Source organism: Prionailurus bengalensis, chromosome A3 (genome assembly GCF_016509475.1).
Source record: "Prionailurus bengalensis isolate Pbe53 chromosome A3, Fcat_Pben_1.1_paternal_pri, whole genome shotgun sequence".
Classification (NCBI taxonomy): Eukaryota; Metazoa; Chordata; class Mammalia; order Carnivora; family Felidae; genus Prionailurus; species Prionailurus bengalensis.
The window spans coordinates 63,323,423-63,338,428 of NC_057354.1; the positions used below are offsets into that span (position 1 = coordinate 63,323,423).

The 15,006-nt window shown below is 38.1% G+C and overlaps 1 protein-coding gene across 4 annotated transcripts in view; it reads right to left on the bottom strand.

Moving 5' to 3' along the window:
* The window catches only part of THADA (THADA armadillo repeat containing), a 330,878-nt gene that overhangs the window by 275,196 nt on the left and 40,676 nt on the right, over positions 1-15,006 (bottom strand). The window contains exons 17-21 of one of the 4 annotated variants that reach the window (XM_043603276.1): positions 12,543-12,756; positions 8,175-8,310; positions 7,764-7,900; positions 4,315-4,473; positions 2,705-2,862 (exon numbers count right to left, since the gene is read on the bottom strand). In XM_043603276.1, the coding sequence (XP_043459211.1) occupies positions 2,705-2,862; positions 4,315-4,473; positions 7,764-7,900; positions 8,175-8,310; positions 12,543-12,756 (804 nt within the window). Of the gene's footprint in view, positions 1-2,704; positions 2,863-4,311; positions 4,474-7,763; positions 7,901-8,174; positions 8,311-12,542; positions 12,757-15,006 lie in introns of all 4 variants that reach the window. The other 3 variants (XM_043603274.1, XM_043603275.1, XM_043603277.1) reach the window with 3 other exon arrangements.

A 15,006-nucleotide genomic window follows, 5' to 3' on the forward strand; every position in this document is an offset into this window, starting at 1 on the left:
ATCACGTATATTCTTGATTGCTCATTCAGTTGTTAGTTTCCTCTCAAACCAAAAATGTGATGTCATCATGTGAACAGCGACGTGGAAAAATGGCTGAATCTCATTAGGAAAGAAATTCATAGTTTACAGAAAAACAAGATTCTATTTTGTATTCAAGAAAACAGCCATTAGAAGAATCCTTTGCTTGATGGGAACCTCTCTGCTATTGTTGCTATTGTTGTTGTTTTGTCTTTTTTTTTTTTTTTTTACAAATATCTCTTTTAGTTTATATTAATTCTCAGTCCCAACACCGTTATCCCACGTAAATTAAATTCAAACTGTTTGGGTGCTATGTAAAAAGTGTCAAGGACACACGGTTTTCACAGAAAGCTTTCAGGTCTTTCTCGACTATAGTGAAAGCAAAATATGCTTCCCTTAATTTTTTTAAGTGTAGTTATTTATTTTGGGGAGGGGAAGGGGAGAGAGAGGCAGGGAGGGGCACAGAGGGGGGAGAGAGAGAGAGAGAGAGAGAGAGAGAGAGAGAATCCCAAGCAGGCTTTGAACTGGCAGTGCAGAGTCTGACACAGGGCCCAAACTCAAAAACTGGGAAATCATGTCCTGAGTTGAAATCAAGAGTTGGACACTTAACCAACTGAGCCACCCAGGCTCCCCTAATTTTTCTTAAACACTGTGCAACAAACCCCAAAAAACTAGACGTTTTAACTTGTCCTTGAAAAGAGGAGTTGAACAGGGAAGAGCCTCTTGCACATGTTTACTTCTTAGTAAGACGGTACACATCAGTGAAGTAATCATTAATCATAGCTGGATTCCCCCGCGAAGGTGTTGGCATTGGCACTGCAGCTGGTCACCAGCAATGACTGCAAGTAACTCTAGAACACTGACGCCTATTTGATTTGGAGGAGAATAAGGAACACAATGATGCTGGCAGTGCACTGTTCTCCTCCACCATTCTCCGCCTCAGGGCCTTGCAACATCACAGGACCAGCTGTTAACCAGATGCAAGCACATGGCCACGGAGAGTGTGTGAATAAAAATATTAGCATTATTTCCATGGAACTAGTCACATGGTTATTACAGAAATAATCAGCATTTAGTGTACTATGATATTTGTTTTGTTCTTAAATGTAACACCCTAAGGGAAAAATTACCTTACTTGATAAAGGGTACAAATGAAAGTACGTGTTATATATCTTTGCTGGAAAATGGTGGGAAATAGATTTGCTGAAACCATATGGAAAGGAAGAGAGAATCAATTAAAAACAGAAATCTAATAAATCTAAAATATTTCCAAATGAAATGCTTGTGGTAAGCTAATTTCTTGTAAACATTGCACTCAAGTCACTTGAATAGTCCCAGATGGTGACCTGACTTTGTGGTCTTAAAATAAAAGTCAGCCAAAAAACCAAAGTGACTACAATTTTATTATCAATGTAGTAGGAAGCAAGAGATCCATAAGTAACCAATATAGCACTTTTTTTTCCTTTCCAAATTTTTTTTTAAGTTTATTTATTTATTTTGAGAGAGAGAGAGGAGAGAGAGAGAGAGAGAGTGAGTGGGGTAGGGGCAGAGAGAGACAGACAGAAAGAATCCCAAGCAGGCTCCAGGCTAACAGCGAACTGAACTGTGAGATCATGACCTGAGCCAAAATCAAGAGTCAGACACTCAATCAACTGAGCCACCCAGGTGCACCATTTTCCTTTAAGAAGTTTAAGAGGTTTGGGGCGCCTGGGTGGCTCAGTTAGTTGAGCGTCCAGCTTCAGTTCAGATCATGGTCTTACAAGTTCGTCGGTTCAAGGCCCACGTCGGGCTCTGTGTTGACAGCTCAGAGCCTGGAGCCTGCTTCAGATGCTCTGTCCCCCTCTCTCTCTGTCCCTCCCCCGCTCGCACTGTCTGTCTCTCTCTCAAAAATAAGTAAACATTAAAAAAAAAAAAAAATTTAAGGGGTGCCTGGTTGGCTCAGTCGGTTGAGCATCTGACTTTGGCGCAGGTCATGATCTCACAGTTCATGAGTTCGAGCCCCACGTCAGGCTCTGTGCTGACAGTGCAGAGCCTGGAACCTGCTTTGGATTCTGTGTCTCCCTCTCTCTCTGCCCCTCCCCCCCTTCATGCTCTGTCTGTTTCAAAAAAATAAACATTTAAAAAAAAATTTTTTTTTAATTTAAGAAATGTAAGAGGTTTGTGGAGTTTTGCTAAATAGACAATTTCATTTAAATTTACAATTTAAGTTTGGGGCTCCTGGGTGGCACTGTCGGTTAAGCATCTGACTTGGATTAAGGTCATGATCTCACAGTCTATGAGTGCGAGCCCCGCTTACAGTACAGAGCCTGGAGCCTGCCTCAGATTCTGTCTCCCTCTCTCGCTGCCCCTCCCCTGCTCATGCTCTGTCTCTCTCTTTCTCATAAATAAACATTAAAATATTTTTTTAATTTACAATTTAAATTTATATATGGTAAATGGAGAAATAAAAATTAAAATGATAATCTTGAAGACAGAAGGTAAAATCGACAGTTCTTTATAACTTAGAAAAATAAAAATTTCTAAAACTGCCATCATTTGGAAATGTACTCCAAGGCCTAATTTCTATACTCCCATGAATTTTCTTCAGTTGACATCTGTATGATTTTATTCAAGAAAAATTCAAAACTCATTTGTTTTCGAGTTATGGGACCAGAAATTATACCAGGTGGAATAAACATATAGCTACCTGCTCCACTGTCAATAATCCGCTGCAGGGTTCTGGCGTGGACTGCATGGGGAGAAGCTGGCACAGCGTGCCTAAAAGTAAGGCAACTTCCTTCATACTTCGCCAACAACACACCAGCACCATCTGAGCAGTTACATCGCATGTTTTTCTTTCTTTACCTTAAAAAAAAAAAACAATCTCTTGCAACACTAGACACTTGATTACTCACATCCCAGGTTTCTTAGAATAAGATTATTCATAATTTTCCCAAGAATAATCTGCTTGAACAAATCAATTCTTATATTTATTCATGAGAAAACAACTAACATTTGTTGAGCATGTGCTCTCAGTAGGAATCATGCTAAGCGTTTTTTAATATAGTTTGTTTTCAAAATAAATTTTGAAATAAAACACAACACCATTTCAAAACTTAAGTCTAACTTTCAGAAATTAATGAAACAAACCCTCTCTGCCTCGTGGTCATCCATAAATTGACCATAATAAATATACTTCATTATTCATCTTGGTGAGGGTGGCTGTTATATCAGTAAAGGGGCAAGATAAAACTTTTAAAATCAAAGGAAAATACAAATTCTCTTTCAAAACATATTTAAATTCCATGGCCTGTAAGTAATAATTATGCTTACTCTTTTTTTCTTGCTTTAAGAATATTTTAGTACTGACATTAAAAAAAAAACCCAAGACAATTTAAAAGGCAAGGTAACAAAACAATATTTATAATGTAACCCCATTTGTGTTTTTTAAAAGCCCGCTAAACTCAAAGAGTAAATGTACATACACACCAATACATAGAATAGATCTAAAAGCACATACATTCAAAAGAGAAGAAGTGGGATGGGGAAGAAATAACAAATTTTAATTTCTTTTTTTTTTTGTTTTTTAAGGTAAAATGTAAACATTGAATTGAAATTTTAATTAAGGCTTTAATTTGTTTTTAATTAAAATATACCTCTCTATTGCTTGAAACTATTACAATAAGCATATATTTAGATGTTATAGTGTGTAATTTAAAAAAATAAAAACACAAAGAAATTTTGTTAAGTCAATATCTCCATCTAGTGGACAATGTAGGATATGTAATAAATCACAAGGATATTACTAGTGATGACTTTTTATAACACTATAGAAAATGACACAGTAACAACTAATGAGAAAACAAGCAGTAAGAACACAACTTCTGGACGCTTGATACAACAGAGCAGCTCACACTTTACTGAGTAATAAGGCTGATTTCCCTTAAAAGGCTGCCTGGTTGTAAGGACTCTCACTGAAGACAATGAACCACACGGAGGGGAGGAGCCGACTGCTACCCAAACCCAAGTTCACAGGGCACCACTGCTCTTACACAACCTGGCTGTCAAGACAGCTGTTAGCACTAGAAAGCTTTCTGTTGGAGCACCTTCTACGCCGCACTGGGATGCACCATTTTCTGGTAAAAGTCTTAGAAACTCATTCCTCAAAATAAATCGTTGATAAGCTCAAAGGCTTTATTTTCTAGAAATGCTCTGCAAACATCTGCAGCCTGATTTACTATATAAACAGAGCATTTTGTACATTTTGTCACTAAAACACTGATTACAATATTACAATATTGATTTTATACATGCTACCTTTGATCTCTGCAGAAGCACCAATATCCGGCACACTGGCATTCAAGTCCTCCAAATCAAAACTATCACGTTCTTTCAGTATTTTGGCTTGATTGAAGTAGTCATTAGTATCTCGTGGCTGAATCTCACTCAGAATCGTCTGTAAGCGGCTTGCTGACTCTGAGGAAAAAAAATGGGAGTGCACAAACTCCAGTTCCGAATCCCTTGCAGATTTCCCTTGGGGGTATTTGCCTTCCCAAATTTTGTAATTTTTTTTTTAACGTTTATTTATTTTTGAGACAAAGAGAGACAGAGCATGAACAGGGGAGGGGCAGAGAGAGAGGGAGACACAGAATCTGAAACAGGCTCCAGGCTCTGAGCTGTCAGCACAGAGCCCGATGCGGGGCTCGAACTCACGGACCATGAGATCATGACCTGAGCCGAAGTCAGACGCTTAACCGACCAAGCCACCCAGGTGCCCCTGTAATTTTTAATACTTAATAATCAGCTCTATTAGAAGGGTCACATGGGGTAGATAATGTGAAAATTATTTATGTAAGACCTTCATGACACTTGAGTATGCTTTTAAAATACGACAAAAATTTTAAATTGGTTGAAGACAGGACAAAACAATACAACAGAAACTCTCCATAGGACAAAGACCACCATCTCATTTACGTTGCTTTTCTTAGTGTTGTCTAAGAATCTCCAAGACGGTGCTCAATCACGTGAAAAAAGAGCACCAAAGTGCAATTTTGTTTTAAGAGGTAAGAAACCACAACAACAAAAAAAATCCTTAATATAATATCGTATTGTCAACCATGCTTCAATTAGAAATAAAGAAAAAAACGTTTTTATAGCCCAGAAAGATTATAAAGACTCTCTATTTGACTTTGAAATACATTACACAATATACTGCTTTCTAAGTATGATTTACAATCCTAGTATTATATTGAACTTCATATTTATTCCTTAAGCACTTAATGGATTAGGAAATGCAAGCTCCATGAATGCAACACTTTGTTCGCTGCTGGGTCTCCAGCGCCTACACCAGCCACTGGCTCATGGCAGAGGTTCAGTAACATGGACTAAGGGAATGAATACGTGACACAGTAATAAGAGCTAGCCAGGCTCAGATATTTTAAGGAAAAAAATAAATAAATAACGACAGCTAATCACCTGAAACCAATTAACGAATCCAAGAATGGGTATTTCATATACCTATTATACAAACTTACATTTTAGGTCTAAAAGGAGCTATAAAGACCCAAACTGCTACCATGATGATTCAACCAATGTCTTCTGTTCATTCGTGACCTCCATGAAACATTGCCAAAACAAATTTTGACAGCCATGAAAATGTATCACTGGCAGAGCACCTGGGTGGCTCAGTTGGTTAAGCAGCCGACTCCTGATACCGGCTCAGGTAGTGATCTCGCAGTCATGGGATCGAGCCCTGAGTCAGGCTCCATCCGGGCTGAGGATGAAGCCTGCCTGGGATTCTTTCTCTCCCTCTCTCTCTCTGCCCCTCCCCTGGTCATGCTCTCTCTCTCACTCGCTCTCTCTCAAAATACAAAAAAAAAAAAAAAAAAAAAGTTATCACTGGCTCCAAATAGAAACCATGGAAAGACTTAGAAAAAAAGGATAATCAGAATAAAATGTGACCCATTTATTTTTATGGTTTTCAGAGAAAAGAAACATTTTCAAGAAATTCAGAATGCATGGCAGATAGTGTGGGAAAAAAAAAAACAAAACAGGAAAAATGGAGACAACCAGAGGAAAAAAGAAAAGGCAAAAATCAAGGAAAAGTCTGTGGGCCACAGAATGTTTTTGAGACCAACAGGTATTTTAAAACCTGAAACAAACAGAATTTTAGCATAGTCTATAGGCCCCACCCACAATAGGTGACAAACATTCAAGATTTCTCATTCAGAATATACTGGTACTTGCCTGATCCAAATATTAGCTTTGAGATCGAATGTTCCTTACTCCCATGTACTGTTTAAGTAAGAAAACTAAAACATCAAATTTTGGTCAACTCTCAGCCAAAATTAACAAATAACTGTGTCTTAAGATCATGAACCATCATCAATCTGCCAACTCATTTTTAGTTAAGAACAAAATCTAACATTTTCACACAAACACACAACTCCAAGTTACTTTAATTGGGTATTTGTGATATATGCTCAGTGTTTTTAATACAAGACTCTCATTTGCACTCCAAAATGCATTCACTATGTTTCAATGCCAAATGTAAATTTTCTTCATGATTTTCTAGGTGTTCAAAGGAATACTCCTGTTAGTATAACACCTTTAGCATCCAATCCCTTCTGGCTGTTGTAATACAGGTATATATATGTCACCTACGACATCCCACACACTTAGTTCCTAACCTTTCAGGAATCATTCCTGCATTGGTTTATTCATTATAACAAATATTTATTGTAAACCTCTTTCTACCAGGCACTTGCTAAGCAGAAGGGAGGAAAATACCGAGAAGATCCCTGTTAATTAAATTGCAACAACTCCATGTGGAATGCTTTGGGAAGAAGAAAAGTGTAAGAAATGAGACTGGCAAGGTTGCAGGAGCCCAACTATTATAGGATCTGATCTGAGGTCACTCAAGTATTTTAAATAAAGGGAGATGGAGTGGGGCAGACAACAAGGGTTAAGCAGAGATAATGTGGAACATGATGAATTATATGAGAAAAAACTGCTGTGAACACAGTAAAAAGGAAATGGAATGAGCCAAGAGATGGGGAGAAACCAGTTGGGAGGCCCGTGGAGTCATCCGAACAAGAGAGGAGGAGAGCCTGGAGTAAGGTTAGAAGATACAGATAAAAAGAGAATGGATTTGAAAGACAGTTAAGGGGCACCACTGAAAGAATGTGAGGACAGGCAGTATACACGGAGCAAGACAGAGACGTCAAGCAGTCCGAGGCTCTTGACTTATGTAAACAGATCTTTGGTAGGGCCATTTACAAAGACACAAGGGGTTGGGAGGGAAAAGACAGATGAAAGTTCATGAGTTCAATTTGGGGCATTTTGAGTATCTTCTCCTATTTCTTTTTTTAATTAAATGGTCTTTGTATATCAAATGCTCTTTCCCCATTCCAGATTCCTAACAGGTTGCCCTCTCTGACTGAACCCCACCTCTCTGATTTATCCTGCCCACTCTCCCAGTCCCAGCTGCTATCTAGTAGGTGGTGCTCCGAAATGACAATACTAGAAAATCCAATCTACCCCAGGAGAAAAAGTACTTCACTCATCCGGCTTTATTGATTTGTTTGTTTTGGTTATTTTTTAAGAGTAAAAAACAATACTAAAGTGGCAGCAATCTTACTAATCATAAGCAATTCCTTAACCAACCTATTTAACTTTTATATCTTCCCCCAAAAAATGGTTTGGGGGTACGTGGGGGGAGGTAATGAGGAAAAATATAATAATTACGGTTTCTTTCATCTGCTGACCTGAATCAGTGTCCATTGGGATGAGGCCTTCTGGGGAGGAACTCTGAATGACCGGAGACACCACGGCAGAAAGCCTATACGACACCAAGAGGAGCTTCTCTACCACAGGTCTCCATTCACTCACCAACTGCAGGCTGCTGCAACAGAAGGCAGTAGGGAAATTTGTAGTAAAAGCAAACAATCAAAAATTGCAAATGGAAATTATGACACATAAGAAGTTGAAACAATTTGTTTCTAAACTGTGCAATCTATGAAATATTTAAGACATATAAAAATATGTGTACATAGGTACCTTTTAAAATCTAACTTTGAATTCTCTTTAACGCAATACATTCCTTTCCTAGGACACATTCCAGTAAGAGTTGAGAGCTCAGAAATGCGTGCTCGGGAGAGAGCTGTGGATATACTTACTTTAGAGACAACCTCTGCAAAGCTCCTGTTATACAGTGGGCTCGCCCATATAGTGGAAACGATGCTGCTGCCTGAAGCAGAGAATTTTCAGCCTGAGATATTTCCTCCTCAAGATTTTCCAACAAGCATTTGATAACTAGAAAAAGCAAACAAAAACCCAGAATAATGCCAACTTAGAAACACATTTATAAATTTGTGAATAGTTCAACAGTGCCCACAAAAAATCCAACTCAACTAAGCTTATGTTCAAGGTTTTTTGTTTTTGTTGTTGTTCTTGTTGCTTTTAAAAGAGATCTTTCAGCGGCACCTGGGTGGCTCAGTCTGCTGTGCTTCTGACTCTGGATTTTGGCTCAGGTCATGATCTCACGGTTCATGAGATTGAGCCCCACATGGGGCTATCAGCACAGAGCCTCCTTGGGATTCTCTCTCTCCCTCTCTCTCTGCCCCTCCCCTGCTCGTGCTCACTTATGTATTCTCTCTCTCTCTCTCTCAAAATAAATATTAAAAAAAATAATGAAGAGATCTTCCAAAGTTATCTAGCCTGTTATGTATTTCCAGTTAAGGTAGAACTGTGTCTTTCCTTAACTTCCTAGATCCATTTATAGCATTCACTCTGAATCCTTCCTAGACATCCTCTATCTGGGGCATCAGACCCCAGGCCCATGTGCCATGTGCTATTAGAACAGTTGCTGTTGTTTTAAAATAATGGCTTTATTGAGATATAATTCACATACCATGCAATTTATACACCTAAAGTGCACAAGCCAATGGTTTTTAGTATATTCACAGCTATGTGCAAACATCAGAACAATGAATTTTAGAACATTTTAATCCTCTCCCCATCAAAAAACCCTTACCCATTATCAGTCACTCCCCTCCCTCAACCTCTCACCTTCCCCAGGCCTAAGCTTATCTATTTTCTGTCTCTGTAGATTTGCCTATTCTGGACATACCTAAATGGAATCATATATTATATGGCTTTTTTCACTTAGCATAATGTTTTCAAAGCTCATCCATGTTGTAGTGTGTATCAATATTCACTTTTTTTTTTTTTCAACGTTTATTAATTTTTGGGACAGAGAGAGACAGAGCATGAACGGGGGAGGGGCAGAGAGAGAGGGAGACACAGAATCGGAAGCAGGCTCCAGGCTCTGAGCCATCAGCCCAGAGCCCGACGCTCAATATTCACTTTTTAATGGCTGAATAACAGTCCGTTGTATGAACATATCACATTTTATTTATCCATTTAACAGTTGATGGACATGTGAGCTGTTTCCATTTTCTGGTTATCATGAATAATGTTGCTATCAACATTCACGTACAAGTTTTTGTTTGGGCATAGTTTTCATTTCTCTTAAGTATATATGCCCAGTATGGACTAAATGTTTGTGTCCTTCCCAAAGTACATATGTTGAAGCTCTAATCCCCCAGTGTGATAGTATTTGAAAATGGAGTCTTTAGGAAGTAATTAGATTTACATGAGGTCATGAGGGTGGGACCCTGTGATGGGATTAGAGTCCTTAAAAGAAGAGGAAGAGACCAGAGCTTGTTCTCCTCCATGTGAGCACAGAGCAAGAAGGGCGCTCTCTGAAGCCAGGGTAAGGGTTCTCACGAGGCATCAAAACTGCTGGCACCTTAATCTCAAACTCTTCAGCTTCCACAACTGTGAGAAATAAATGTCCATGGTTTAAGCCACCCAGGCTATGGTACTTGTTAGAGCAGCCTGAGCATAGAACTATGGGATCATATAGTAATGCCATGTTTAACTTTTCAAGGAACTGCCAGACTGTTTTCCAATGTGGCTATACCATTTTACATTCCCACAGCAGTGCGTGAGAATGCTATTTTCTCCACATCCCCATACACATGTTATTATCTATTTTCTTGTTTAGAGCCACCCTACTAGGTATGAAGTGCTTCCTCAATGTAATTTTGATTGTATTTCCCTACTGGCTAATGATGCTGAGCATCTTTTTATGTGATTATTTTTCACATTTGTCTTTTACGGAGAAATGTCTATTCAGATTCTTTGTCCACTTTTAAATTTGGTAATATGCTTCCACTAGTGAGTAGTAAAAATTCTTCATATATTTTAGACACAAGTCCTCTATCAGATAAAGGAGTTGCAAATATGTTTTCCCTTCTACAGGTTGTCTTCTCACTTTCTTGATGGTATCCTTGACATACACAAGTTTCAAATTTTGATGAAGGCCAATTTATCTATTTTTTCTTTGTTTGCTTGTGCTTTAGGTGTCAGATCCAAGAAACCACTGCCTAACCTAAGATCACAAAGATTTACACCCATGTTTTCTTTTTACCTTTTGCAGTTAGGTCTTTGATTCATTTTAAACTAATTTTTGTAATATGGTATGAAGTAGTGGGTTAAATTTCATTCTTTTGTGTATAACTATCCAGTTATCTCAGCATAGCTCAGCAGCTTTAAATTTTAGAGTTATGTTTAACCAGTAAATTATTAACATTTAGAATATATAAGTCCTAAAAATCAATAGGAAAAAGACAAACAACCCTATAGAAAACTAAACAAAGGCATTTCACAGAAGGGGAGAAGCAAATGGCTTACAAACATGTAAAAAGATGTTCAATTACATTAGCCATCAGAAAAATGCAAGATGAAACCACAAGATACTACTTTATATTGCATAAACTTTTAAAATCTTGACAAGGGCAAGTTCTGGTGATGATATAATACACCACAACTCTCATAATTTATTGGTAGGAATGTAATTTAAAAATCTATTTGGCATCATCTAGTTAAACTGAGGATACACATATTTTATGACTAGGCTATTATCCTTTTTTGTTTATCATAAACTCCTAGACATGTCTAATAGAAGATATACGTACGAGAGTGTTCATATCAGCATTATTTATTTAGAAAGAAGAAGTGCATCAACAGGAAAATGTACTAATAAATTGCAGTAAACTTGTATAATACATATGGTACTATTTATATAAAACTCAAAATCATGTAATAGTAAATAATACATTGCTTAAATGATATATACATGGGTGGCAAAATCTAGGTAAAATAAAGATGAAAGACTGACATAATATATAGGAAGTAATTATACGGCAAGGGGAGGGAGCCAGGATAAAGGAGAGGCTTCAAAGGTATGGGTGCTGTTGTACTTCTTAAGTTGTGTGTTATCACCTAGCTTGGGAATAAAACTTGTGAAATTTTTATACTATTACTATTTAAATCCCAAATATATTTAAATATTTTTTGTATGCATGAAAAATTTCACAAAGTTTTTAAATGCCTTAAATTTAAAAAATCCTGTACATGAGGGGCCCTTGGGTGGCTCAGTCAGGTTAAGAATCGGACTTCAGCTCAGGTCATGATTTCACGGTTTATGAGTTCGAGCTCTGCCATTGGCTCTCTGCCGTCAGTGCAGAGCCTGCTTCAGATCCTCTTTCATCCTCTTTGCCCTTCCCCCACTTGCTCGCTCACTCTTTCTCCAAAATAAAAAAACATTAAAAAATGAATAAAATAAATCCTGTACATGAACTCCCCAGTTTACCCGAAGTGCAAACCTCTTCCTCTCATGTATCAGGGTCTCCTTTCGAACCCAGCCCTGATGCAACTAGAGTGGGTAAGTGCCATCTTCCATGGCACTGTCACCTCTCTATCCCCAGATCCACGGCCACGTTTCCACCAGAACTACCCAGGGCCTCCTAATTTTTTCCCATTATTAGTTCTCTTTTTCACAGCATTTTTGCCATCTTGGAGAGAACAACTTTTAATACTCTTCCTACATCTGACCTCTCTCTCTTTTTAAATAAAAATCCATATCTGTCCTCACAATTCCAAAATGAAGATTTACTAGCACAAAAGTAAATACATGAATCCTCAACAAATATTCATTGGAAGTCACTAGGCCTCAGCCAACTTAGACCCTAGGTCTTGGAACCGGCTATGGGAAGAGTAAAAGGCAGGAGTGGGACAGCCAGTGAAAGCATGAGCCCTGACAAAGGAACTCTGCTCTATATAGAAACAGCAAAGATGATCTGGCTGTAGATACAGTAAAATTTCTGCAAAAAAAAAAAAAAAAAAAAAAAAAAGCACAATTTTTGGCAGAGAAAGAGGTCCTATTTAAGTAAGAGCTGTATTAATATACATTTGTATATCTACTTATTTAACACGAACCCTCTGTGTAGAAACAGTGTCATAGCTGAGTAAACTATTTACTTGCAAAAGAGAAATTCATGTATTCTCATATGCTGGTAAACTCTTAAATAAAAAACACCAAGTAAATGTTTAACCACTAGCAATGCTAACTAAATGAATAGTGAGAAAGATACTGGTTTTGATAAGCGACAGCAAAAGGTCATTTATTCAATACAAACCCATTAATGTGTTCCTTTCCACCACAATAGCAGATGTATCTCCATCACCACATGCAGCTTGTTGAGTTTGTAAGTAGGCAGACAGAGATGAGGGCAGGGCATTCTGCCAGATTAAGAAGTTCAGCAGGTAGGAAGCTGTCACACAGTCATATGGCTTGGTGCTTGTGCTGAGCTCCAGTGCTGCCTGGAATAAGCCTTGCAGTTTCTCCGAATCCTAGAATAAATCACAGACTCAGTAACTGTCACTGAAACATTTCTTTGATTTGAAGGAATAGTACATATTTAAAAACAGAGCCTGCCACATAACTGTACTCAGTATAAACATTAGTTCAATTCCCTTTCTCCCTGAATATAGGTTAGACTTTTTATTATAGTAATTATTGATTATTATTATTCAGCTCTAATGATGAGGATCTTGAATGTAATTTCGTTGGGAAATGCAACATTGATAATGCTTTTCTTTTTTAAAGCACCTCTTTCTCCAGCAGAAATATGCTTTTTCCTGTAGAAATGGCCAGATCATCTTTGTTATTTCCACATGGAGTTTTTTGTACACTGAAGTTCATTTTACCTGTGTTGTGTCCACACAAAAGGACAAATACACCAGGCTATTCCTGGTGAAAATCCATGTATATGTGTAAAAAATAAAGTGCTCATATCAGCCTCAGAAATTCTGCATCAGAGCTCCCCCACCTCTATCTCATAGAAACATCCACTCACATGTCCGTCCTAACGAAGAAAAAGGACAGTTCACTGTAACATGCATGGAAAGACACTGGGCTGAAGTCAGGAGATGTGGGTCCTAGTCCCAAATCCATAGTAGACAGACTGCATATTCAGTACACTGGGACTTAGGGTTTCATGGCTCAATTATATTAATTCTACTAGGATTATTACAGAACTGTCTAATACAAGGGGAAAAAATTGTTATAAACTTAATTTTTAATTTGGTTATAGGTATATCGATATTTAATTTAATTGGAAATCTATTTCTAAAGGTAACAAACATACTGATTCAAATACCTATTTCTTTCAGTTTAAATTCTCTGCCATTTGATAGGTTTAATTTTCTGTGACCTAAAAAACTTAAAGATAGGTGCCAAAAGCTCAGATCTAAATAAATATTAGAAAGAACCAATTGAGCACCTAAGCCATTTTTTTGTAACTTACAGTTAAGTCCCGGAATTGCTTAACTAACAATTAGTAAGAAACACAATACGTGGCCTTTGGAGTCTAAAATATCTTTGTTCTATCATCTGAGGTCAGTAAAAATATAATATAAAGACCTTGGATATGTAGCTCCACAAGAAAAAAGGGCAACAGACTATCTGAGTAGTAAAACCATGTATTACAAAGATATGCCATCAAAAACATACATACACAGAAAAAAAAAAAATATATATATATATATACACACACACAGGTCCTTAGAATAGTTAGGATTTAAAAACGTTTTAAAGTTACATCAAAGGACCAAGTCTTTCATATAGGTGCTATAATATACCCTCCCCACACAAGATATTCTCAAAATATTTGCCAAGTATGAGTCATCTATATGATACAAGGCTTCAGTGTGATGAATGGTAAGGGGCAAGGAGGATGGGAAGGTGGGAGAAGAGAAAGGAAACAGAGGAAGAGAAAGCATCTCCTTTAAAAACTCTATATGGTACAAGTTTGAAGCCTAAGCACCAAAAGAAGCTTCTGCTTAGCAGGGCACCTGAACGATGCTCTAAGATACTGCAATGCCATCTAGAAGCCAATGAAACAGACACCTTGTGCTCTCTGACATGCGCTCCTATAGAATCCCATTGTATCTATAAACTGTCCCGCCCTAAATAGAGCCTAACAGCCAGAAAACAGACCATGGCTCAGCTGCAGCCCCTGGAGGCACCTTTGGCCTCTATACAGTTCTAACAGAAAGCCATAGCAAAGCTCTGGAGCCAGTGAATCCACAGCTGCTGGTGGTCACAGCCTCAGAATATACCTCAAGGGCAGAGCCAAGCACCCCATGTTGTGCCATCACTCCTAGCCCACCTTCGCTTCTCACCCTACAGCTAGAAGTGCCAGTTGTCAGGAAGAGACAACTTCTCTTAGGGGCTGGGGCTGGGGCTGGGGCTGGGGCTGGGGCTGGGGTAGGAGGCCAAGGAAGAGAACTGTTGTTAACCTCAAGTGCTCTGAGTTTCAGTCTCAGTTTAGCTACTGCTTGTTGGAAGATCAGAAACATGTTCTCTACCTCACTTACACTCAGCTTCCCAGTCAACTTGGCAAGGATGTTATCTCAAAACACTCAAGTTACTGTAAGTGATGTGTTTGGACCGAATATTAACATGTCCACAGGAACTGGGGAGACCGCAGTTAACTGAAATCTACGAAAAATCTTGTGGGTAATAAAACCTACTGCTTCTTACACCTCCTTTTTTTATCAAAACAATAAAAAAAGCAAAGCTCACAGATGTGGACTTTG